Genomic DNA, 23,338 nt, shown 5'->3' on the forward strand with positions numbered 1-23,338 from the left:
CCCCACATGTTATGGCTAATTCAGGCCTGCTTGTCAATAGAGAAAATAGGTTTGATTACAATAAATGGGGTTCTCCGTAGGCAGCAGGATGAATTAGCCATGCTCAATTCCTGGCCTGTCTCCCTAGAGAGTTGACTACCTAGCTATAACTAAGCTTTGCAAACAGCTGAGGGGCTCACAAGACAGCATATTCATGTGAAAACTCCCATGCATGCTAAGTAGAACAAAAGCTTTATGAGCTATGAGAGGAGGGTCCGTTCAGCACTGTTGGATGATGTTATCCACGTGTCACAGCTAATTCTTCCTGTTGCATATGGAGAACCCCATTTATGGTACGCAAACTTGCTTGTTCATGTGGGTACTTAATCCTAACATTAGAAACACTTTCTCTATAAGCAGCAGGTCCAATATCATCCCTTAACTTGCCAGTTTTATGGTTATTCATCTGAAGAGAGCCTCTTAAAGAGATTCTAGGATCTCTCTACTTCCAGCCGATTCTGTCAGTACTCCTTAAAAGAAACAGAATACATAGAGCCTGATTTTCAAAGAAGTTCATATTCAGCCACTGTACACCCTTGCTAGTTAGCCGGTTTTACATATTCACTAACTAGCAGAGTGTATTCAGTGGTACGGTCGCGTTGCTGAATATGCCCCGCTATCTTAAAGTTAGCCAGTTATGTATAACCGACTAACATTAAGACAGCCGTACTGCCTGACCAGAGTTAGCCACAGAAGGTAACCGGCTGGTTAACATATACGGCTAATTCTGCCCCTCTCCAGATTGCCTTCTGCCCCTCCCCCAGAATGTCCCGTTTTATACAGCTAAATTCTAGAATTTAGCCGGATAAGGACTGAATGTAGCTGGGTAAGCCACATAGTTGCAGAACTTACGTTATCCGTCTAAATGGCATTTGAATATGGACATCAACGTGACTTAACGTACATAAAACCTGTAAGTGATGTTTTGAAAATCAACCGTAGGACAGTGTACATATAAGTTCGCATGTAACCCAGGTTGCATATATTTTTACATGCATTAGGAGTAAACAGTCTGGAGGGCGGAATTAGTGTAGGAAAATTATTTATTTGCATACTTTTGTAGTTTCAAATATATGCATGTATGTTACCACACATAAGTTACACCTTGCTTGGAGCAGGTGTAATTTTGTGCATGGGCAGTTTCACAAGTATGTGGCTAATTAAGAATGATTATCAATGCAAAGTTATGCACATAAGTTCAATTTGAAAATCCTTCGTAAAATCTGTGAAGTGAATTTTCAAAGGAGTTACGCGCATAAAAGTAGCATATAGCAGCAATTTTCAAAAGCTCATTTATGTGCATAAAAACTTTTGAAAAGAGTTGGGCATGTAAAAGTAGCAATTTTCAAAAATCCATTTACATGCATAAAATTGGGTTTCACATGCATGAATGGACTTTAGAAAACTGCTACTTTTACACATGCAATTTCTTTGAAAGTTTACTCCATAGGGCTGAATTTTCAAAAGACTTTTGAAGTGAATTTTAAAAACCCGGTGCACGCCAAGATTGAGAGATGCAAACACATAGGGCTTATACGCACCTGCTGTATTTTAAAAGCCCCCTCAGATGTGTGCCTATCGCCCTGTCTGCGCATCGCACTCAGCATCTAAAAGAGGAGTGGTGTGGGCGGGGCATGGGCAGTCCCATGATGGGGCCAAGAGATGTGCATGCAAATGCTTACGCACCCGGGTCTAGTGCCGCATAACTTTACTTGTGCTAAGGAGCAGGTGTAAGTTTAGAAAACAAAAAGCCATTCCTGAGGGGTTTAAAGGATCCAGGGTACCTGGGAGGCGTGCAGGCTATTAAACCAAAGGGCTTTGGAGGATCTATCTCTGCACTGGGTGAACCGGTAGACGAACTGGTGAAAGTGGTCATGGTGTGGACGTGAACCGGTTATAAAATTCCCTGACTTACGTGGCCTATACCTGATTTGAGCGGTTGGGTGTGCCTGCTTTCAAAATTAGGTGCACACATACGCATGCCAAGGCTGTTTTATAACATACGTATGTAGGTCAGTGTGCGCCCATACGCCTCTATGAAAGTTACTGTCTTTATGGGAGTAAGTGGGCTTTTGAAAATTGATATGATATAGGCTACTTTTTTGCGCTTATGTGTACGTTTTACATGCTAACTTTACTGCTCTGTGGGGAGTTATACAATTACCCCCCTGTGGTGAAAGGAAAGAATTGCATAGTAAAGAAAAGAAATGACAGATAGCTCCTGGGTTCTGGTAATGTTCACTATTATCTCTGGTTTCCAGTGTCCCTGATTGCAGTTGCTCATCAATTTAGTTGTCCTGATGACCTTTCCTAGGATACTGTGCAACAGAGATGCTTTGTATCAATAAATGTAGCATTTCATGAGTTCATATACATTTTCCTGGAACATTTGCTGCAGCACTATATAAATAACATTTAAGTGAAAGCAATGTTCTCTTCTCTCTTGTTTTGTTTAGAGTAATTTCAACGTGGCAGTCTTGAACGTGGGTGCCCCTGCAGCGGGGATGAATGGAGCTGTCCGCTCTGCAGTTCGAGTTGGCATAACGGAAGGCCACAAAATGTTTGCCGTCAGTGATGGATTTGAAGGATTCGCCAAAGGACAGGTTGGTGTTCAGAGGGCGCTCCCGATTTTCCTTTTCTGTACAAAAATGTCTGCGATACATCAGTATCTTGCAGTATAGTGAATGAAAGGGGAATGAAATTATATCCTGAAAATGCAGTTATCCATTTGGCTTGAATGGAATTGTCTAAGAAAGGAACAAATGAAACAAAGCAGCTTTCAGGTATCAGGGCAGCCAGCCGCTTCAGTGACTTCCTATAATAAAAAGGAGATATAATTTGGCACATGGTATCATTAGTCATGTCAAGGCTCCAGTTACATAACCATCCTGAAGTATTGTAGTGCTGCTCTATATGTTGTGTCAGGGGGTAAAACGACACCAAGAGCCAAGTCAGCTGTCCTCAGATGTGACGATTCATGATGGGGCCATGGAGAATGTACCAAGTGTTCAAGTCCTCTCCAGACTTCCAGTTACAGACATGCTAATGTGTTCTCTATAATAATGATAATATAATTTAGCATTGCGTGGCACAGTAAACATAAATTCATACTATAAAACTCTTACAGCTGATACATATTATTTCTTTTGTAAAGCTGTAAAGTGTTTGGATTCTTTGTAACAAATTTATACTACAGCCAGTGCTGATTTTTCGGCCTGGTCACCGATCCTGAACCTCAGAGCTCCATTCATTCATTCATTCATTCATTTATTTATTTATTTATTTGGTGCTTTTTCTATACCGGCATTCATGATATAATCATATCATGCCGGTTTACAAGTCACGGGGGTACAATAACCTTAAATATTAACAAAGTGGAGAGAAGCAAAAAGTTACAATAAAACAGGGGTGCCAGAACTAGGGGAAGAAGAAGACAAAGCAAAAGTAACTCAACAGTAAGAGGAGCAATTTTTTACATTGTGCTGAATGTACATTAAAGGTTGCTGTGGTGAATCAGTTAGTTTCGGGAAAGGCTTGTTTAAATAGCCAAGACTTAAGCCTTTTTCTAAATGATAATAGGCAGGGTTCTTGTCTGAGATCGGGGGGAATAGTATTCCATATAGAAGGTCCCATTGTAGAGAAGGCCCGTTCTCTGAATGCTAGATGGTATGTAGATTTGGTTGGGGGGGCATGCAGGGATCCTCTGTAGTCTTCTCTTATAGGTCTGGATGAGGTGTGTAGTCTGAGTGGGAGTTGAAGGTTAAGAGGGGCTTGGGTATGGATGGTTTTATGGATGATGGTGAGGGACTTGTGTAGAATTCTGAAATGTATTGGCAGCCAGTGTAGATTTTTGAGAACGGGAGAGATGTGGTCTCTTCTTCTGGTGTTTGTCAGGTTTCTGGCTGCCGCGTTTTGAAGCTTCTGAAGAGGTTTGATGGAGGAGGTGGGGAGACCTAGCAAAATGGAGTTGCAGTAGTCTATCTTGGAGAATATTATGGCTCGGAGGACAGTTCTGAAGTCTTGAAAGTGAAGGAGTGGTTTAATTCTTTTTAGTACCTGCAGTTTATAGAAGCAGTCCTTGGTTGTGTGGTTGATGAACATTTTTAAATTCAAGTGGTTTTCAATTAATACTCCCAGGTCTCTTGCTTGGGTGACAAAGGTGTTAGATGGTGACCTTTATGGGGTATTACTGTCGTCCGGGAAAATGATGAGGAGTTCAGTTTTAGCTGAATTTAGTATCAGGTTTAGGTTAGCAAGGAGGAGGTTAATCTCTCGAAGGCAATTTTCCCAGTGCTTGAGTGTTTTTGTAATGGATTCTGTAATGGGGATCAAGATTTGCACGTCGTCTGCTTATAGGAAATGTTTTAGTTTAAGGTTGGTTAGCAGTTGGCACAGGGGAAGGAGGTAAATGTTGAAGAGAGTGGGGGACAAGGAGGAACCCTGAGGAACTCCTAGTGAGGAATTGATGCGAGGGGATTCTTTATTGTTGATTCTGACTTTGTAGCCTCTGTTACTAAGGAATGTTTTGAACCATGTAAAGGCAGTTCCTGTTATTCCGATGTCAGATAGTTGGTTGAGGAGGATGGAGTGGTTTACAGTGTCGAATGCCGCTGAAAGGTCAAGGAGAATTAGTAGAAAGGATTGACCTTTGTCCAAACCCATGATGAGGTGGTCTGTCAGAGAGTTGAGTAGGGTTTTGGTGCTTAAAGCCTTGCGGAACCTGTATTGAGTAGGATGCAGTATTTTGTGATCTTCAAGATAATCTGAAAGTTGCGAGTTGACTAGTTTTTCCATGATCTTGGCTACAAAAGGAAGATTGGAAATAGGGCGGAAGTTATTGGGATCCTTTGGATCCAGGTTGGGCTTCTTTAGGAGAGGTTTAAGAGAAGCAAGTTTTAGGGTGTCTGGGAAGATTCCTTGTGAAAACGAGCAGTTTATGATATCAGCCACGGGTTTGGAAATGGTGTCAGGTACTAGCAAGAGTAGCTTTGTTGGGATTTGGTCGTAGGGATGGGAGGAAGGTTTCATTTTCATTAAAAGAGATTGAATCTCCAAGGCAGTGATAGGTTCAAACGATTCCAGAGAGATTCTTTTATTTGAGAGGTGGTAGGAGCTAGTAGAGGAGATGGGCTAGGAGGCAGGAGAGTTAAGAGGTTGGAGATTTTGTTTTGGAAGAAAAGAGCCAGTTCGTCAGCTTTAGATTGTGATTGGTCGTTGGGGATAGCTGGTGCACTAGTTTGTGTTAGTGCGGATATGTAGGAAAATAGTGCTTTAGCGTCAAAAACGAGGTCGTTGATCTTGTGAGCGTAAAAATCCCTTTTTGACCTTAAGGTAGAATTCCTGTAGTGGTGGAGGGTAGATTTGTAGGTGGATAGTGTGCTGGGGCATGGGGCTTTGCGCCATTTACTTTCTTTCTGTCTGAGGCTTTGTTTGAGTTTTCGGAGTTTGTTGGTGAACCACGGTTGTCTCTTTGGAGAGGTGGGGTTGAGTGTTTTTGTTGATAGTGGACATAATTTATTTGCAACTGTCTCTGAGATGTTGCTCCAGGATAGTAGAGCTGAGTTGGGGTCTGAGAGGTCTATGTGCGGAAGTTCTTTAGCCAGGTGATTGCTGAGGACATCAGAAGAGCATGATCTTCTGTAGAGAAATGAGGATTGAAGTGGGTGTGTGTTAGGGGTTTCTGTCATTGCAAAGGTAGCGGAGATTAAGAAGTGGTCCGACCAGGGGACCGGAGTGCATACAGGGGAGAATGAGTGCGTGAGGCCAGAGTTTATGAAAATAAGGTCCAGGGTGTGGCCAGCTTTGTGGGTGGGGTTATTGATGATATTCTTGAAGCCCATAGCTGAAAGTGTGGTGAGAAAAGCTTCACAGTTGGTTGTGAGTGTGATGTTATCGACATGGAGGTTGAAATCTCCTAGGATCATAGCTGGGGAGTCCAAATTCATGTGTTTTGCAATGATTTCTACGATGGGGGAGGGGTCTGAGTCAAGAAGTCCTGGCGGGTTGTAAATGAGGAGGATTTGGAGTTGGTCTGTTTTGAAGAGGCCTAGTTCTAGTTTTGAGTCAGATTTTGCTGGGAGTTGGGAGAATCTCAGCTCTTTTTTTGGCTGCTAATAGAATGCACCCGCCTCTTTTCTTTTGTCGGAGAAGTGAGAAAAAATCGTAAAGATGTGTGGGGAGTTGATTTAGCAGTGCTATATCTGTTGGTTTAAGCCAGGTTTCTGTTATGGCGCAGATGTCCGGTTTTGAGTCTAGGAGATAGTCGTTGAGGATCAGTGGTGAGGGATTGTGCATTGAATAGTGTCAGGGAGAATAGTGCGAGGCCTAGGAGTTGAGTAAGAGGTGAGATCATGATTGGGATGAGGGTCTTGGTGGTGCGTGGTTGAGATTGCATTGTTGCTTTTCCTATGGAGAGGAAACTGTGGTGAAGAATGGGGATTGGGAATCCCAGTGTCATTTTGATCTTGTTGAGAAGGAGAGGAGCGGATTGAGTGCAGGAATAGGCTGGATGATTGCTGGAAGAGGCTGGATGAATGCTGGAGGAGGCTGGCTGAATGCTGGAAGAGGCTGGATGAATGCTGGAAGAGGCTGGATGAATGCTGGAAGCGGCTGGAGTGGAAGGCGAAAGTCGCAGCTAGCCCTGCCTGGTACCTTTTTTTTTTTTTTTTTTTTACTACACTATGGCAAGCAATTCATTTTGAAACACAAGTCAAAATGGAGTATCCTTCTGCATTTTTGGGGCAAAATTCTTGTTGCAAGTGTTTAAAAATGTGAATTTTTGGGCTGGACGTGTGGCCTTATGTTTAGAATGTGGCTCTCTGAATCAGAAACTGTGACAGAAGATAATTTGAGGCCATTTTGTGACTGCATGCATCATCTTGGATATTTTAGCTTCCTGTTTTTAGTTTTTCAGGAAAAATCCACATCCTTTGTATCACTAAAAAGATCTGCTCAAATAATTTGTGTTTTAGCATCCGACAGCTGTGAAGGAAAGGTCCTCACCTACCTACGTCTGGAAACTAATCAGAAGTCTTTTAATTCTAAATAGCAATGTTGTTTGCTTGGTGTTGCTCTAAAGTCAAATGTTGAATTTCCCAGAATGAATTAATGCCTTGGCATAGAGGACAGTTGCAGTAAGACCTTGGTGCATGCCCCATCAGGTCCTGGCAGGCTGTCTACATTTTGTTAGTGCTGTGGTATGTGACATGTCTAGAGCTAAGAGCTAAGTGCATTGATTAGATAACCCAAAATAAATGGCACTTATATTTAGTTGAAAGGAGGGATTGGAAATATTTAAGCACAATCTACCTCTACAATCAGAAAAAGAGGGTGCAGCACAATCTTTTCATGAGCAGAAGGGACTGCCATCAGTTTGTTTGTAAATTTAATAGTTTATCATGAAAATCACTTTACTGTATCAAACATTCATTCTGGCAGGAGAAAGAAGTGACTCCACTACCTTGTGCCAGAAGCAGGAGAAGTGATTATACACCTTATTTGTAACTGTCAAACTCATTGTTTTTTATTTTTTACCAATGCAATCCTGTAAAATATTCTGTTGGCATATTTATTTCATTTAGGGAAGAAACATCTTAAAGTGATGTTAGCCTTGCCATAACTTGTGCTGTAACATGGCCTTTGAATGTGGCCACTAGGTGTCGATGTTGAGCCATAAGTGGGACTTCCCTCCTCTCTCTCACTTTGGGGCGGATTTTAAAACCCCCGCGCGCGCTGGCGGCCTATTTTGCATAGGCCGCCAGCGCGCAGAGCCCCGGGACGCGCGGAAGTCCCAGGGCTTCCTGAAAGGGGCGTGTCGGGGGCGTCGCCGAATGACGCGGCGTTTGGGGGGCGTGACGCGGCGTTTGGGGGGCTGGGGCGTGGTGCCGGCCCCGGGGCGTGGCCGCGCCCTCCGGAACAGCCCCCTGGTCGGGTCTTGGCGCGTGGATTTACGTCTGCCTCTGGCAGGCGTAAATCCATGGATAAAGGTAGGGGGGGGGGTTAGATAGGGGCGGGGGGGGGTGGGTTAGGTAGGGGAAGGGAGGGGAAGGTGAGGGGAGGGCGAAAGAAAGTTCCCTCCGAGGCAGGCTGCCGAAAATCGGCAGCCTTGCGCGCGCCGATCCTGGATTTTTATAAGATACGCGCGGCTACGCGTGTATCTTATAAAATCCAGCGTACTTTTGTTGGCGCCTGGTGCACCAACAAAAGTACGCGATCGCGTTATTTTTTAAAATCTACCCTTTTGCCTTCACGGCATTCCCAGCCCTAGCTGGTCCAGGGAGCAGAGTTCTGGGACACATAAAAACTTTTCCTTTTTCAGAGCAATCACTTCCACACTGTATATAGTCTTTATCTTTTCCACAATTTAAACAACTCAGCTTAGAAAAATTCACAGAATTTTCACTTCGATGCTTTTGCTTATTTTTTTTTTCCTTTCATGTATTCTGAGTTTGAAAAAAAAAAGAAAAGAAATTGTCAAAAAATCTGCATACAAAAACTAAAGTCACGCTCAGAGAGTGAAATCCTACCAGCATGAAAAATGAATCATGTAATAAGGGAGTACTCTTGACGCACCGGTACCAAAAGCTGCAAAGGAGCCGAGGTGCTTCAAGGAGGCTCCTCATCTTTAGCAGTGGGGGTGCTGGGCATACTTGATGGTCTGTTATCGCATGCTGAGCCCTTTTTATTAAATGATATAGCACCTTACTTTAGAGTGCTTTATAGGTACAATGAGATCCTTCTTGAGAGAGCTTATAATCTAATTAGGTATCTGGGGCAATGGGAGCTAAAGTGACTTGCTCCTAGTCAAAATAAGTGGCAGAAGCAGCATTTGAAGCCAGCTCCCCTGGGTTCCTAGTTCATTTCTCTAACCAGTGGGTCACCGGCTCTTTATTTTTCTGCTGTTTTGTACCCTCTGAGACTCATGCTTGGCTTTACCATATATTTCCATACAGCACATTCAGAAAGTATTCAGAAGATTCCATAGGAATTTCTTCAGATCCCTTACTTGAATTGCCTCCTTTGGAGAATCTCTGCTACTCTATGTTCTTGGATAAGTTGTCAGAAATGCTGTCCATCAGTGTCAGGAAAAAAAGGGCCTATGAACTGATGTTTTCGGACTTCTTCAGTTTCTTCAACATCCAGTGGATTCTGCAGCTATCCTAGTTCACAAGCTTCTGCAAGACCTCCAGATGAGAATGTGGCAGACACCGATATCATGCCTGCCAGTGGCTCCAAGTTGGATTTAAAATATAGGATCCAAGCTTCTCCAGGTTTTGGTTGATGTCCAACTTCCCCACTGGTCCATAGTGGTGGACCCAGCGCTAAAACTAAGTACACTTGTGAACACTTCAACATGCCTCCTGGGAAGGATCCAAAGGTATTGGACACATTTGGGAAAATTTCCAGTAGTCAATGTTGAGTGCCGGGATCACAGCTTACCAGCTCTACATAGTATCTGCATGAATGCATGCAAAAGCTAAAACATGTGATGGATTTGATGAACCCAGAACACCCAGACTTCCACCAAACAGGGAAGGACATGGAGGAATGTGATAAGCACTTCATTTGTTCCACTTACAAAACTTTTGATATCGTGGCCTTGACATGTCATGTGATGTGAGTGAGTGGCCTCTGAGAGGATATGCATAATTGTCTTGTGGTTGTGCCTTGCACAAGTGCCAAAAAGCGGAATATAAAAATCTAAATAAATAAAAATGAAAGTAAGTGACAGTTTATTTGGCAGAAAAGTTCAAGAGAATGTGATGCTTTTGATTAAAGAACATCAAGCCATCTTGCAATCGCTCTCAGCTGTGGTGGGGATCAACTGGCCTCCACCCGATACCCGATTTTCTCTACAAGCATTCATTTTTTCAAAGACACCCCTTCTGCTCTTTTTAGCATCTTCAAAATGTTCCTACTTTTTAGCATCAGCAGCTGCACACCCGAAGTTCCCAAAGGGAAAGGTATCAGCAAAAGGCTCAACAGCAGAATCATCCAAAATCTTGGACTAGTTCAGACCTTCCTCTTGGACTGGCTCCATATCTCCAAAGACTGGTGGGTCCTGAAAATTGTGAAATTTGTCTTCCAGTTGTGATTTTCTCACCCTCTTCCAATCAAATGAACTTCAGCCTTTGGTTCCAAACCTTCTCAGTCAGCACAACCGCAACTGGAAGTGCAGTCGTGCTTTTAGTGTAGGCAGTTGAACCTGTCCCTTCTCAGGAGCGTGGCCAGGGATTCTATTTCAGGTATTTCCTGATTCCAAAGAAGTCAGGGTGTTTAACACCTATAGTGGACTTGTGGAGACTGAACAAGTTGTTGATATGGGAGAGGTTAAAGATGAACTCCCCTCCAAATGATTCCCCCTTTCATTCAACCAGGAATTGGATGTGTGCTCTGAATCTGAAGGACACTTATTTACACATCCCCAATCCCTCTGCCCATCGGGAGTTCCTCAGATTTCTGGTGAAGGACACACTGTTAATACAATAATTTCGGTGCCTCTGTGGCCCCGAGGTTGTACACAAAATGCCTTGTGGTAGTGGCTGCACAGCTTCATCAGCATGGAATCTGCCTGTTCCCATATGCCCACATGCATACAAAGGAGAAATGATTCTTCACTCTTTGGACTGTAAGAGATCCCTGGCATACTACCTAAAGAAGATTCAACCTCATCTTCAAGCTTCTCAACTGTTCATGTCCTTTGATTACAATAGAATGGGAAGGGCAGTTGCCAAACAAACTCTTTTAAATGGCTAGTGGTCTGTATAACACATTATTATGCACAAGCTGGTTTACAGACTACAGACTGTCAAGGCTCATCAAGTAGTCAGTGGTTGATCTCAGGGACTTCTATTGAAGTCCTTTGCAAAGTTACTACTTGGTCATCTTTTCACAACTTCACATCCCATAGCATGTCCTGAATTGAAGTAACTTTGGGCAAGCAGTTCTGTGCAGTCTATTCTCCCAGTAGTTCACTCTCCACTTAGTGGGGCTGGTTGTCTTAAATAAGTGCTTCTTCTGTGACACCCTCAGCTTGAAATCCCCTATAAATTATGGCTATTTCATGCCTACCTATCAACGGAGTATGCAAGCTTGCTTTTGTCTAAAACAGAATTCTCCATAGAGAGCTGGATGAATTAGCCATATTTGATACTCATCTGCTTCCCTGGAGAGTCGACTGCCTTACTAAAGCTTGAGCTCTGGAAAAGATAGAGGGGCTCACGAGGCAGCGTACATGTGGATATGCCCACACATGCTCAGTAAATTCTTTCCTGAGCTTCTTGAGTCTGGGTCCATGTTGGTTGCTGTTGGATGACATCACCTATGTGTTATGACTAATTTATCCTGCTATCTACAAAGAACTTTACAGGTAAGCAAACTTATTTTAATTGTTTTCTATGCCCTTACTATATATTTTTGTTGCAGCAGGTGTGCGTTTTGGCATAGGAATATAAAAACAAGAGTACCTCTCTATACTACAGATCATCTTCCACATTTCTTTTGATTAATGTTATAGGTAATCTCATTTTCCAATTGCAAATACCTACAATACCTGAATGTAATCTGTTTTGAAGTGCCAAAAAGTGGACTATAATTTAGATAAATAAAGTACCAGAATTTGTTTATTCTTTTTTCTTGTATTTTTTTGGGGGGCTGGTAGCCACCTTCTGTTCCTAACTAGGGCTACAGTGCCATAAACCTTCATTATCTATATCCAAGATTTTTCTCATATTTTTGTTCCTTTGCCCTTCTCTCTCTGTAACATAGCTGTCGAAGTGTCAGTCCTTGTTAAGAGGCCACAGACCATACCTCCCTAGAGCAGTGCATCTCAATCCAGTCCTTGGGGCACCCCTAGCCAGTCAGGTTTTCAGGATATCCACAATGAATATGCATGAGATAGATTTTCATATAATGGAGGCAGAGCATGCAAATCTCTCTCATGCATATTCATTGTGGATATCCTGAAAATCTGACTGGCTAGGTGTGCCCTGAGGACTGGGTTGAAAGCACTGCCCTAGAGACCCCAGTATATATCCACCCTGAATCCCACCCAGAAATGAGACTTGTGCAATGGCTGGGATTCTCCCTTTCCCCACAGTCAAAGGCTATGAACATGGTCTCTTCAGCATCCCCAGCCCCTACCATTCTGGTGAATAGCAGCAAAGATTTAAGCCCTGGTCAGCCGCATGGCAGTGTGTGGTACTTCCTCTGAGCCATCAGGACAGCAAGGACCATCATTTGCAGTGCACAGTTTTGTTTTTCTTCTCCTTGCAGCTGAAAATGAAGTAATAGAGTGTCCCCTTGTGGTCAAAAAGGCAGGATGCATTCCCTGAAGAACTCGTCCAGTGCTAAATTTCCAGCTTGTCAGCAATCGTCACCTGCTATAGTACCCCACACCTTCTCATCAGTGCTTCCAGATCTAGTCAGTCCAATTAAGCTGAAAATGGCCCTACATTTCAAATAAACTAGTAACATTTCTGCCAAATCATCTTGACAGTAGGGCTGCCCCATAGAAGCACTGTAGTAGAAACCTCTGCAATGCTTATTACTACATTCCAAGTCCAGGGATCCCCGGGCTCCCTTAATGCTACAACTACGATAGACTATATACTACTTTGCACACGGATACCATTTAGCTTTTCATTTGATATCTCACGTCATCTTTTGTAGAAGTGCTGCCCTTTTAATACCTTGGGCTATCAGTGAGGGTAACTACAGATATTTACAGCTGTTTGCGAATGTTTGAAAAGCTGCAGTACACTAACAGTAGTTTTTAAAAGGCAGGTCTTGTATCTTTGTATTTTATTTGATTTATTGATATTCTACCTTACAGGCACTTCAAAGCAGATTACATTCAGATTACAATACTGTAGGTATTTCCCTGTTCACAGAAGGCTTACAATCTTAAGGCGCTCATTCACAAAGCCATGGCATTTTTCCAAGAGGGAAAAATACTGCGAGAGTCACAAAGCCATGGTAATTAGCCCTGCCACTTTATGACTCCCATGGTATTTTTCCCAGTGGTAAAATACTGCTGGGAATGATACACTGGCAGAAAATGTCCCCTTAGAACATGCAGTGTTGACTCTGGTTCTGCAGGATTGCCATTGCTTAAAGGGCCAGCTCGGCCCTGTGTCACCAACCATGGGGGTGGGCATAGATCCCCTATCCCACCTCCACCCCTGCCACCCCTGGAAATGGCTTTAGTTAAAAAAAAAAAAAATATATATATATATATTTTCAATTTTAAAGTTTGGGCCCAGCCCTGCCACTAACCCCACTCCTGCAATAAAAATCTGACCTCCCCTGGTAGTCCAGTGGGGGCCTGGAGCGTTATTTGCATAATATTGATTAGTAATGAGCAGATCACACATTTACATGCTAATCAGTTCATTTTAATATTGCACGTGCCAGAGCCAGAATAATGTGAGGTGTTTGAAATACCTCGCATTATCACTGCATTAGGTCGCTTACTGTGCAGTAAACGGCCGAACATGGCTTTGTGAAGCCTGAAGTTTGTACCTAGGCCAGTGGAGGGTAAAGTGACTTGCACTTGCATTAGATATTTGTGGGTCATATGTAACCTTTTGGGTCTTGCAGATTTTGTCTTTTTTTTTATCTCCCTTTTCTCATACAGGGATTTGGACATTATTAATCCTCTATAAATTATAATAGTATGCACACAGATATCCTTATTAAATAAGCTGGGGATCGGGAAAGTAACCCAGCTAACTTTACCCAGATATTCAGCACAACATACCAGGCTAATATTCTGCTGAATGTACCTGGCTAAAGTTACTCTGCTGAATATCTGTGCTAGCCAGATAAAGTTTGGCCACGTACCTGAAAGATTCCTTGCCCTGCCTCTTCCTATCTGACTAAAATTTAGCTGAATAATGACATATGGGTAAAAGTTTTGCCGGTGAGAAGGGCAGGAAATTCAGATCTCAGGGTTTGTCTAACTTGAAAGTTACCTAGTCAAACCCTTTTGAATACAGAACTTCTAATGAATGACTTTATTTTTTTGCAGGTATTTTAAATAATTTTAATCTCATATATACATGTGTATGCATTGAAGCAGATGGCAGCGGTAATTGAGATATTAGAAGAAAGCATTCTGATGCACTTTTTTCTTTTTAAAACAAATATTTTTTGTAGGTTTTCATTCTAATTTCACTCATTAAACAGGCTGCTTTCCTTTGTCCTAGATTAAAGAGATTCGATGGGGAGATGTTGGCGGTTGGACAGGACAGGGAGGATCGCTACTGGGCACAAAACGGTAATGTCTAAACATTGATTTTGTATAGCTGTACTGCATTTTTCCAAGCTGAGCTCATAAATGGAGTGTTCTGATAGTCATAAGACAGTACTGTCAGATTTTTCATCTCCTGAGTAAGATCAAGATCATCTAAGGTCGGTGTGCAAGAAATCTTATAGTTGGAAAAACAGAGGTGTACATATTTTTAACCAAGCGTATGTACATAATAAAATGCAGAAAGTAATCATCCTGCATTTCCTAGCTGATGTGCATAATGCAATTAAGGTTTATAGTCTGATTTCATTTGCCTACCAATTTATTTATTTTTAAATTGTTTAAGGCTATTTAATCAAACTGCCTGCAGTCTAGCAAACTCCTGTGGGTAAAATTAATTCACAGGGTTTTCTGCATTAATTAATCACAGAAAATTGTACCTGCATTCTCTGAAGGTAATTTTTCTATTGGAAACAATGCAAGTAATTATGATTCTATCCTCTGATCCTAATTAACAATGGAAGGAACTTTGCCCACATTTGGGGTGGGCAATAATGAAGTAGTGCATTTGCCATGTTAGTTTACTTAGATACATAGAAATAAAGGCCAACAAACAAGATACAAGTGATTATCTAATGTAATACATTTGTGACTAGCTTTCAAGAGCTATGCTCCCTTCAGCAGATCAGTGCAAAACTGATATTAAAAACAGAAGCAAATCCTATATTGGGTTACAACTTCAGCATTTATTTTCAAAGCTGCAAAGAGGGGTAAAGTGAAGGTATCGGGGAGGGGAAGAACATGTTTAGGGAGAGGATTAAGAAAGTAGAGGAAGATGGGGAGGATGAGAAGTAACGATTTCTAAGAAAAGTTCAAATCAGTTAGCAAGAGGAGAGTATTGGCTACCATGGTATCGGGGACAAATATATATATGCCCACAGTATTCCTCAGGTATTCGCACTGAAAACCTGCCACAGAGACTTATGGTATGTATCCTGCTCTACCTTATCATGGCAGGTATGACAGGTTTAGCAGAAATTTCTCTAGCAACCCTAATGTGCTATAGAACAGTGGTGTTCAAACTGGTACTCAGGCACCCTAACCTTGCCCCCAAGCCAACTGCTTTTCAGGATTTCCCTAGTGAATATGAATGAGAGTGATTTGAATACAATTGAGGCAATGTGTCATGCACATGCAATGGGGATATCCTGAAAACCTGACTAGTTGGGGAGAAGTGGCAGAGTGAGAGACCAATTCTCCATTGACAAGCAGGGTGAATTAGCTATGACATGTGGATGATGTCATTTGACAGCGCCAAATGGACCCTTCTCTCCTAGCTCATAGAGCTTTTGCTCTACTGAGAATGCACGGGACTTCCTGCAGACATGCTGCCTTGTGAGCTTCTCGGTCCTTTTTTGTCCATGCTTCCACACAGATATGTACCCTCTCTTTTCTGATTTTATACTTTGTAGATTTTCTTTGTCCCTTAAACTCACCCCGAGTTGCCTCGCTGCCTCACAGCAGCACTTTTCAGTGCTATCAAAACAAAAAAAAATTAGTACAAAAGTTTAAAGAATATCCCACCTCCAAGAAGGCCACTTCTAGTGGCTTCAAGGATTGCGTTTGTGGCCGGAAGATGTCTACCACTGATGGGCACAATATTTATTACAAATGTTTGGTGCCAGACAATAACGCAGCCAACCGCTATGACTGTGACAGGATGTCACCAAGGTCCAAGAGGAACAGGGCTTGGAACATGAAAGTACTTTGCAGGTCAGTGAAGAGCCGGAGTCATTCCACCTCTTGGAGTGGGGGCCTCATTAGCCTCCTTATGAGCTGAATTGAGCAGAATCTCCTTGAGCAAAGCTCCCTCCCCACCAGTGCCAGTTCCTGATCCATAGTTCTGCCGAGATCGAACAAAGTACAAAAGTGTCACAAACAAGGATCAGTGAGCTTTTCATTGCCTGCCCCATGGAGTTCATCGACGCACAAGAAGAAGTGCCATGCATTGGAGCTGGTAGTGCATTCACTACTGCTGAGGCTAAGGTCAGGATCAGTCCCATTGGCCCTCAGTGCCATCAGCATGCCACTGAAGCTTTGGTCATTGGTATCATGGACACATCAACCCTTGACAGTTGTTGCTCCGGCCTCGGCCTCTGAATCTATGTTGAAGCATTGGGCCTCAATTGAGCTGTTGAAGCTATTCCTTTCATTAACTCTGCATCCTGGCACAATCAGAGCATTAGTCTCTGGCCCCATTGGTGTATTTGATAAACTCAAGGCAAGAAGTTATTGAAGGGCTATTAGGGTGATTCATTATACTTACCTCCATCCATGTTGATGTCCTGTCTCCATCCTGCCTCCTCGATTGAGGACTTCCTTTGAAGACACCGGGTCCAATATGCTCCGTTGTGCCTCTGTTTCGATACATCTACTAGTGCAGTTGACCCAGAAGGTGGCTTCCTCCTGGAATCCACTAGAAGCTTCTCAGGAGCATGGCTTAATATTGGTATCAGAGGAGGATGTCTCTTCCCCAGCTCCTGATCAAAGGACGCAACGACCTATAGACTAGATAGCGGAATTGGCGAAGACTTTTTTTTGCCTCATTAGCAGCAGGCACCAAGGAATGCTCCCTTCTGTCCAGGACGGCAGATTTGCTTCCTCAAATGTTAGAACAAAGATTCCTGCACAGAGGCCTTTGGCCTACAGATTCTGGAAACACAGTCTGAATCTGCAGCGATCCTGGTTCATTCAGTCCTATGGGATTTACAAATGTGAATGTGTAAGAGTCCAGACTCTTGTTGCCCAGTAATCAGGAAACTGGACCTGAAATACAGAGTTCAACAAACCTAAGGGTTTGGAGTTGTCCAGCTACCACATCAATCAATGGTAGTAGAATCAGCATTAAAACAAGCTAAGAAAACTAGAATCTTCTCCAAATCCTACTCTCTCCCTGGTAAGGACTTTAGATTATTGGCGTTTTGGGAATAAGGTCTTCCAGAACTCAATGTTCAATGCCTGCATCACAGCCCACTAATTCTACATGGTACAATACTTCCATAGTTATATCAACAAACTTAAATTCTTAGTAGAATCACTGGATAGAAAGCAAGAAAGTTCCTTGAAGAGTGGCAGAAAATCACCATGGATTGTTGGGTCATCAAAATTCTGGAATCTGGTTACCAGTTGAGCTTCTTATGTCCTCCAGTGCTGCTCCAGTGTTCACCCTTCAGTCTGGATCCATCTCACTCGACTCAGCTCCGTCTCAAAGTGAATGTGCTTCTCTGCCAGTGGGCAATATAATTTGACCCTTCCAAAGAATTTGGCAAGTTGTTCTACTCCTGCTATTTGCTTATCTCCAAGAACTCAGCGGGATTCAGACCCATCCTGGATTTATGAAAACTGAACAAGGGCATGTTATGGGTGAAGTTTACAATGAGCTCCCTCCACACCATCCTGCCCTTCATGCAAGTGGGAGACTGGATGTGCACCCTGGATCTGAAAAAGCTGTATGCTCATATATTCATGCTCACTACCATTGGAAATACCTCCATTTCATAGTGGATTCTTCTCATTATAAATATGATTCTCTCTTCTTGGCTCTTGGCAGCCTTGAGGGTCTTTACAAAATGCCTCACAGTAGTGACTTCACACATTTGTCACCAGGAAATGTGTGTCTTTCCTTACGTGGACAAACATGCTATTGATGGGGCCTTCCTAGGCAGGAATGTTGGACTCCCTGAAGGGGAATATCCAACTGTTTCATTCACTAGGGTTCATAATTAATTTTGCCAAGTCGAACTTTCTTCCTACCCAAAGAATCAAGGTTATTGGGGTATGGATAGATTCCCTGAGGAGAAAACGTTCCTCTTGTTGGATTGAACATTCTGCCTTTGAACCTTGATCTAGAAACTACTAAAAGTGGGATTGTGTCCTGGCCTGAGAAGTCCTGTTTATCTGGGGATATACGATGGCAGCGGTGCATGTAGTTCCAATGACTCTCCTCAACATGAGGATTCTCCAGTGGGATCTCCGCGGTCAGTGGGGTCAGTTAGTTCATCCCTTGTTGAGCCCTGTGAGGATCACCACAGGCATGAAGAGATCTTCCCAGTGGTGGCAACAAATGGATGTTCCTCTTTGGCTTCTACTCCATCAAGTAACGCTGACAATATATGCATCCAGCAAGGGGTGGGGTGCAAACATGGGCTCCTTCTGAACCCAGGGAATCTGGTTGACCAACATAACATCTCAGATCAGTTCCTGGATGTAAGAGTAATCAGACATGCATTGAGAATTTTTTCACATCTCATTTGGTTTAGGAGAATTCTCATCTAAAGCGACAACCAAATAGCTATGTTCTACGCGAACAAGCAAGTGGGGACCAGGGTTATGGACCCTCCACCTTTTTGTTCGCCCTTCTCTGGACTGCCTCCATCATGTCTCTGTCCCTTTGGAGACACAGTCTCCAGAACTGAGCACAGTACTCCAGGTGAGGCCTCACCAAGGACCTGTAAAAGGGGATAATCTCTTCCCTTTTCTTACTCGATATTCCTCTCTCTATGCAGCCCAGTATTCTTCTGGCTTTAGCTATCACCTTGTCACATTGTTTCGCCGACTTCAGATCGTTAGACACTATCACCCTAAGGTCTTTCTCCTGCTCCGTGCACATCAGCCCTTCACCCCCCCCATCGAATACATTTCTTTCGGATTTCCACACCCCATATGTATGACTCTGCACTTCTTAGCATTGAATCTCAGCTGCCATATCTTCAACCAGTCTGCCAGCTTCCTTAAATCCCGTCTCATTCTCTCCACTCCTTCCGGCGTGACCACTCTGTTGCAGATTTTAGTATCATCCGCAAATAGACAAACCTTATCTTCTATCCCATCCGCGATGTCACTCACAATAACAACCCTTGCGGCACTCCGTTCATCACCGCTCTCTCTTTAGAGTAAGTTCCATTTGCCATCACACTTTGTCTTCTGCCCTTCAACCAGTTTGCTATCTAGGCCACCACCTTGACACTCACTCCCAAGCTTCTCGTTTTATTCACAAGCCTCCTGTGCGGGACTGTATCAAAAGCTTTGCTAAAATCCAAGTTAATGACATCGAGCGCTCTTCCTCGATCCAATTTCTTAGTCACCCAATCAAAAAAGTTGATCAGATTTGTCTTGACAGGATCTTCCCTTGGAGAAACCATGCTGCCTCTGGTCCATCAATTCTGCTGCTTGTAGATAGTTCACTATTCTTTCCTTCAGCAGCGACTCCAATACTTTTCCCACCACCAAGGTGAGGCTAACCGGCCTGTAGTTTCCAGCCTCTTCTCTGCTCCCACTCTTATGAAGCGGGACCACCACCGCTCTTCTCCAATCACTCGGCACATCTAATTCCTCTTATTCACTCCAAAGGATAGCAATAGCCTACCTTTAAGCTACCTGGATAATGTATTATGGTCTTTTCTTCCAGGTACTTGTCCAAACGTCTTTTAAACCCTGCTATGCTAGTCACCTTGATCATATCCTCTGGCAACAATTTCCACAGCTTGACAGTACACTGAGTGAAAAAATTATTTCTATGATCTGTTTTGAATCTTCTGGTTGTTAGTTTCATGTTGTGTCCTCTTGTTTTAGTATTATTTGAAAAACTAAATAACCATCCTTACCTGTACTACCCAACTCATGATTTTATAAACTTCTACATGTCCCATCTAAACTGCCTCTTTTCCAAGCTGAAGAGCCCTATCCTGCATAGCCTTTGATCATGGAAATGTTCTATCCAATTTATCATTTTTGACACCATACTCTACCTTTTTAAGTTCCTCTATGTCTTTCTTGAGATGGGAGATCAGAACTGCACATAATACTCAAGTTGCGGGTGCACCATGGCTTGGTACAGAGGCAATATGATATTTTCTGTTTTATTCCCCATTCCTTTTTGGATCATTCCTAATGTTCTATTTGCTTTTTAGACTGCTACTATGCACTGAGCAGAGGATTTCAATGTATTGTTCAAAAGGATTCCAAGATCCTTTTCCTGGGTAGTGACTCTAAATACAGAACTCAGCATTGTATACTGTAGTTGGAATTATATTTCCCTATGTGCATCAATCACTTTGCCCTTTTCCACATTAAATTTCATCTGCCATTCAGTTGCCCATTCTCCTAGTCTCAGAAGGCTCTTCTGCAGTTCCTTGTAATCAGCTTCCATTTTAACAATTTTGAATATTTTTGTGTCATATGCAAATTTGATAACCTCTTGTTTCTTTTTCTGGATCTGAAGATTTTTTAGCTTTTTAAAAAGTAAAGTGGCTTTTATATGTGATCAAATTGACCACCAATCAGCTTTAATGCTATCTCCATTGGGGCCTTTAGTTAATTCTGCTGAGCCTCTGAGAATTTGGGAATCATTTGTAGAGGTGGGACGTACTGAAATTGAAAGAATAATGAGCCAAGTAAAGAACTTATTTTGTTTACTTGACCCTTGTCCATTCTCCTTATTGTATATTCTACGGGAGAAATTTTGTGAAATTTTGGTGTCATTGATTAATTTGTCACTAAAAGATAGAATTGTTCCTGTGAGGTTTAAACAATTAAAGAAATGTAGTTTACCAGTGGATCAACTGTCCAGTTATTGCCCTATCTCTAATTTATTGACTATGGGTAATTGATTGGAAAACGTAATCCAGTCTCAGCTTTCCGATTTCCTTATCACTAATCAGATATTGCATCTGTATCAATGTGGTTTCAGGCTATATCATAGCACTGAAACACTTTTGATGTCAGTTACTGATTTTTTACTGCAAGCTTCTGATAAAGGGGAGGCAGTAATAGCTCTTTTTATTGATGTTGCTTCCGCATTCAACATAGTGTCTCATAGTGTGTTGCTAGGGAGGCTAAAATCAGTAGGTATTTGTGGAACGGTTTTTGCCTGGTTTGGTTCATATTTTGAATCAAGACAGCAGTGTGTTTGTTTGGGAGGGGAGTATTCCGATTAGTTTAATATTTCGAGTGGAGTTCCATAAGGATCAGTGTTGGCAGCCACTCTATTCAATATCTATTTGAGGCCATTTCCCTCACTTTAGATGAACTGGGAATACCCTTTAGAAAGTATGCCGATGATTTACAACTATTTTTTGTTAAAGGTGATCCTTGAAAATTGAAACTAGTGTGCAATTAATTGGTGATTGGATGGGACAGAATCATATGGTTATTTATTTATTTATTTATTTATTCAATCTTATATACCGGCTTTCAAGTTCATTTCAAGGCGGTTTACATTGATTGAAGTTGCAGTAGCAACCTTCAAACACATATATACTAAAAACAAAACATGGTACATGACTAAAATACATTAAAACCAAAAGCTAGCTGACTAAAAATATATTAAACTAAACCCTTTCAAATCCCAACAATTCTGCCACATCTTCCCAGGTACCCCCCTTCCCTCCACCCATCCATCTACCCTCCTCCCCCCCACCCACCCATCTCCCCTCCTTCCCTCTTAGACTCTCCTCTCCCTCCTCTCCTAGTGTCTCTGTACTACTATGGAAAACGGGGTCAACTATTCAGGCTAAAAGCCTGTTCGAATAGCCAGGTTTTTATCTGCTTCCTAAAGCTGTTAATGTCCTCCTCTGTCCGAATCTCAGCGGGTAAGGAATTCCACATTTTTGGCCCTGCTAAAGATAAGGACCTCTTTCTCACTGAACTAAGGTGAGCCAGCTTGGGCGATGGAATGGTCAACAAGGCCTGCCCAAGGGACCTCAAATTTCGTGATGGGACATGGATACGTAAGGAGGCATTCAGCCATTCCGAATTCGTGCCATATATTGCTTTATGTATTAAAGTTAGGCACTTGTATTGTATACGGAACTGAACCGGCAACCAATGTAAACCCATCAGAACTGGGGAAACATGATCAAATTTTTTTTGTGTCAGATATTAGCCGTGCAGCGGCATTCTGCAACAATTGCAGCGGACGGATAGTCGATGAGGGCAAACCCAACCATAGGGCATTACAATAATCTAACTTGGGTAGAATTAATGCCTGGACTACAATCCGGAAATCATTTGAGTGCAATAGTGGTTTTAATCTCCTTAACACTCTTAATTTGTGAAAACCGTCTTTTAGGATAGCCTTCACAGAAGATTTCATTTTAAGCTCAGAGTCTAGCATACACCCTAAATCTCTTACCTCAGATTGAATTTTATATAAAGGGAGACAGTTAAGGATGTCCTTTTCTACTTTCTCTGTTACCTTGTTACCGATAAAGAGTATTTTGGTTTTTGAATTGTTTAGCGCTAATGACATATGCGTAAGAAGTTGGTTTATTGATTGATAATAGACATCCCAGAGTTTCAATGTAGCTGACAAAGAATCTTTTATGGGTATCAATATCTGGATATCGTCCGCAAAAACGTAGTGTACCAGCCCCAGACCCGCTAAGAATCTACATAATGGGGCCATATAAATATTAAATAAAGTTGGTGAGAGGGAAGAACCCTGAGGGACTCCAGTATGAAGATCAATTACCTCGGATTCAGCTGTTCCCAATTTAACAACGTATGATCTATTGGCCAGAAACGATTTAAACCAATCTAATGTTTTGTCTTGAAGACCCACTTCGCTCAATCTAGAAATAAGTACTTCATGATTGATGGTGTCAAACGCCGCTGATATATCCAACAGAATCAACAGATAGGAGGTATTCTGGTCGAAACCTCTTTGTACGGTATCAAGTAGTGAGATTAGCAGGGTCTCTGTATTCTGAGCTTTCCGAAAACCATATTGGGCCGGGAAAAGCAGCTGATGTTCTTCTAGGTGGTCCATTAACTGTCGGTTGACCACTTTTTCAATCAATTTGGCCACGAATGGAAGAATTGAAATTGGTCTGTAGTTTGTCAAGATTTCTGGATCCAGATTAGTTTTCTTCAAAATAGGTTTCACCATTGCACATTTCAGACTGTCAGGAAATGTGCCTTCTTCTAGTGATAGATTGACAATATCAGCTAGTGGTTTGGCTATAATATCTCGCACTACCTTCAAGTGAT

General features: G+C 42.3%; 1 protein-coding gene across 9 annotated transcripts in view; it reads left to right on the top strand.

Moving 5' to 3' along the window:
• Positions 1-23,338, top strand: part of PFKP (phosphofructokinase, platelet) — a 295,600-nt gene that overhangs the window by 185,912 nt on the left and 86,350 nt on the right. For all 9 annotated transcript variants that reach the window (XR_003854471.1, XR_003854472.1, XM_029588549.1 and 6 more), the window contains exons 13-14: positions 2,496-2,642; positions 14,247-14,317. Coding sequence is in view for 7 of the 9 variants with exons in the window: in XM_029588549.1 (XP_029444409.1) it covers positions 2,496-2,642; positions 14,247-14,317 (218 nt within the window). In the remaining 2 variants the exon portion in view is untranslated. The remainder of the gene's footprint in view (positions 1-2,495; positions 2,643-14,246; positions 14,318-23,338) is intronic.

Source organism: Rhinatrema bivittatum, chromosome 2 (genome assembly GCF_901001135.1).
Source record: "Rhinatrema bivittatum chromosome 2, aRhiBiv1.1, whole genome shotgun sequence".
Classification (NCBI taxonomy): Eukaryota; Metazoa; Chordata; class Amphibia; order Gymnophiona; family Rhinatrematidae; genus Rhinatrema; species Rhinatrema bivittatum.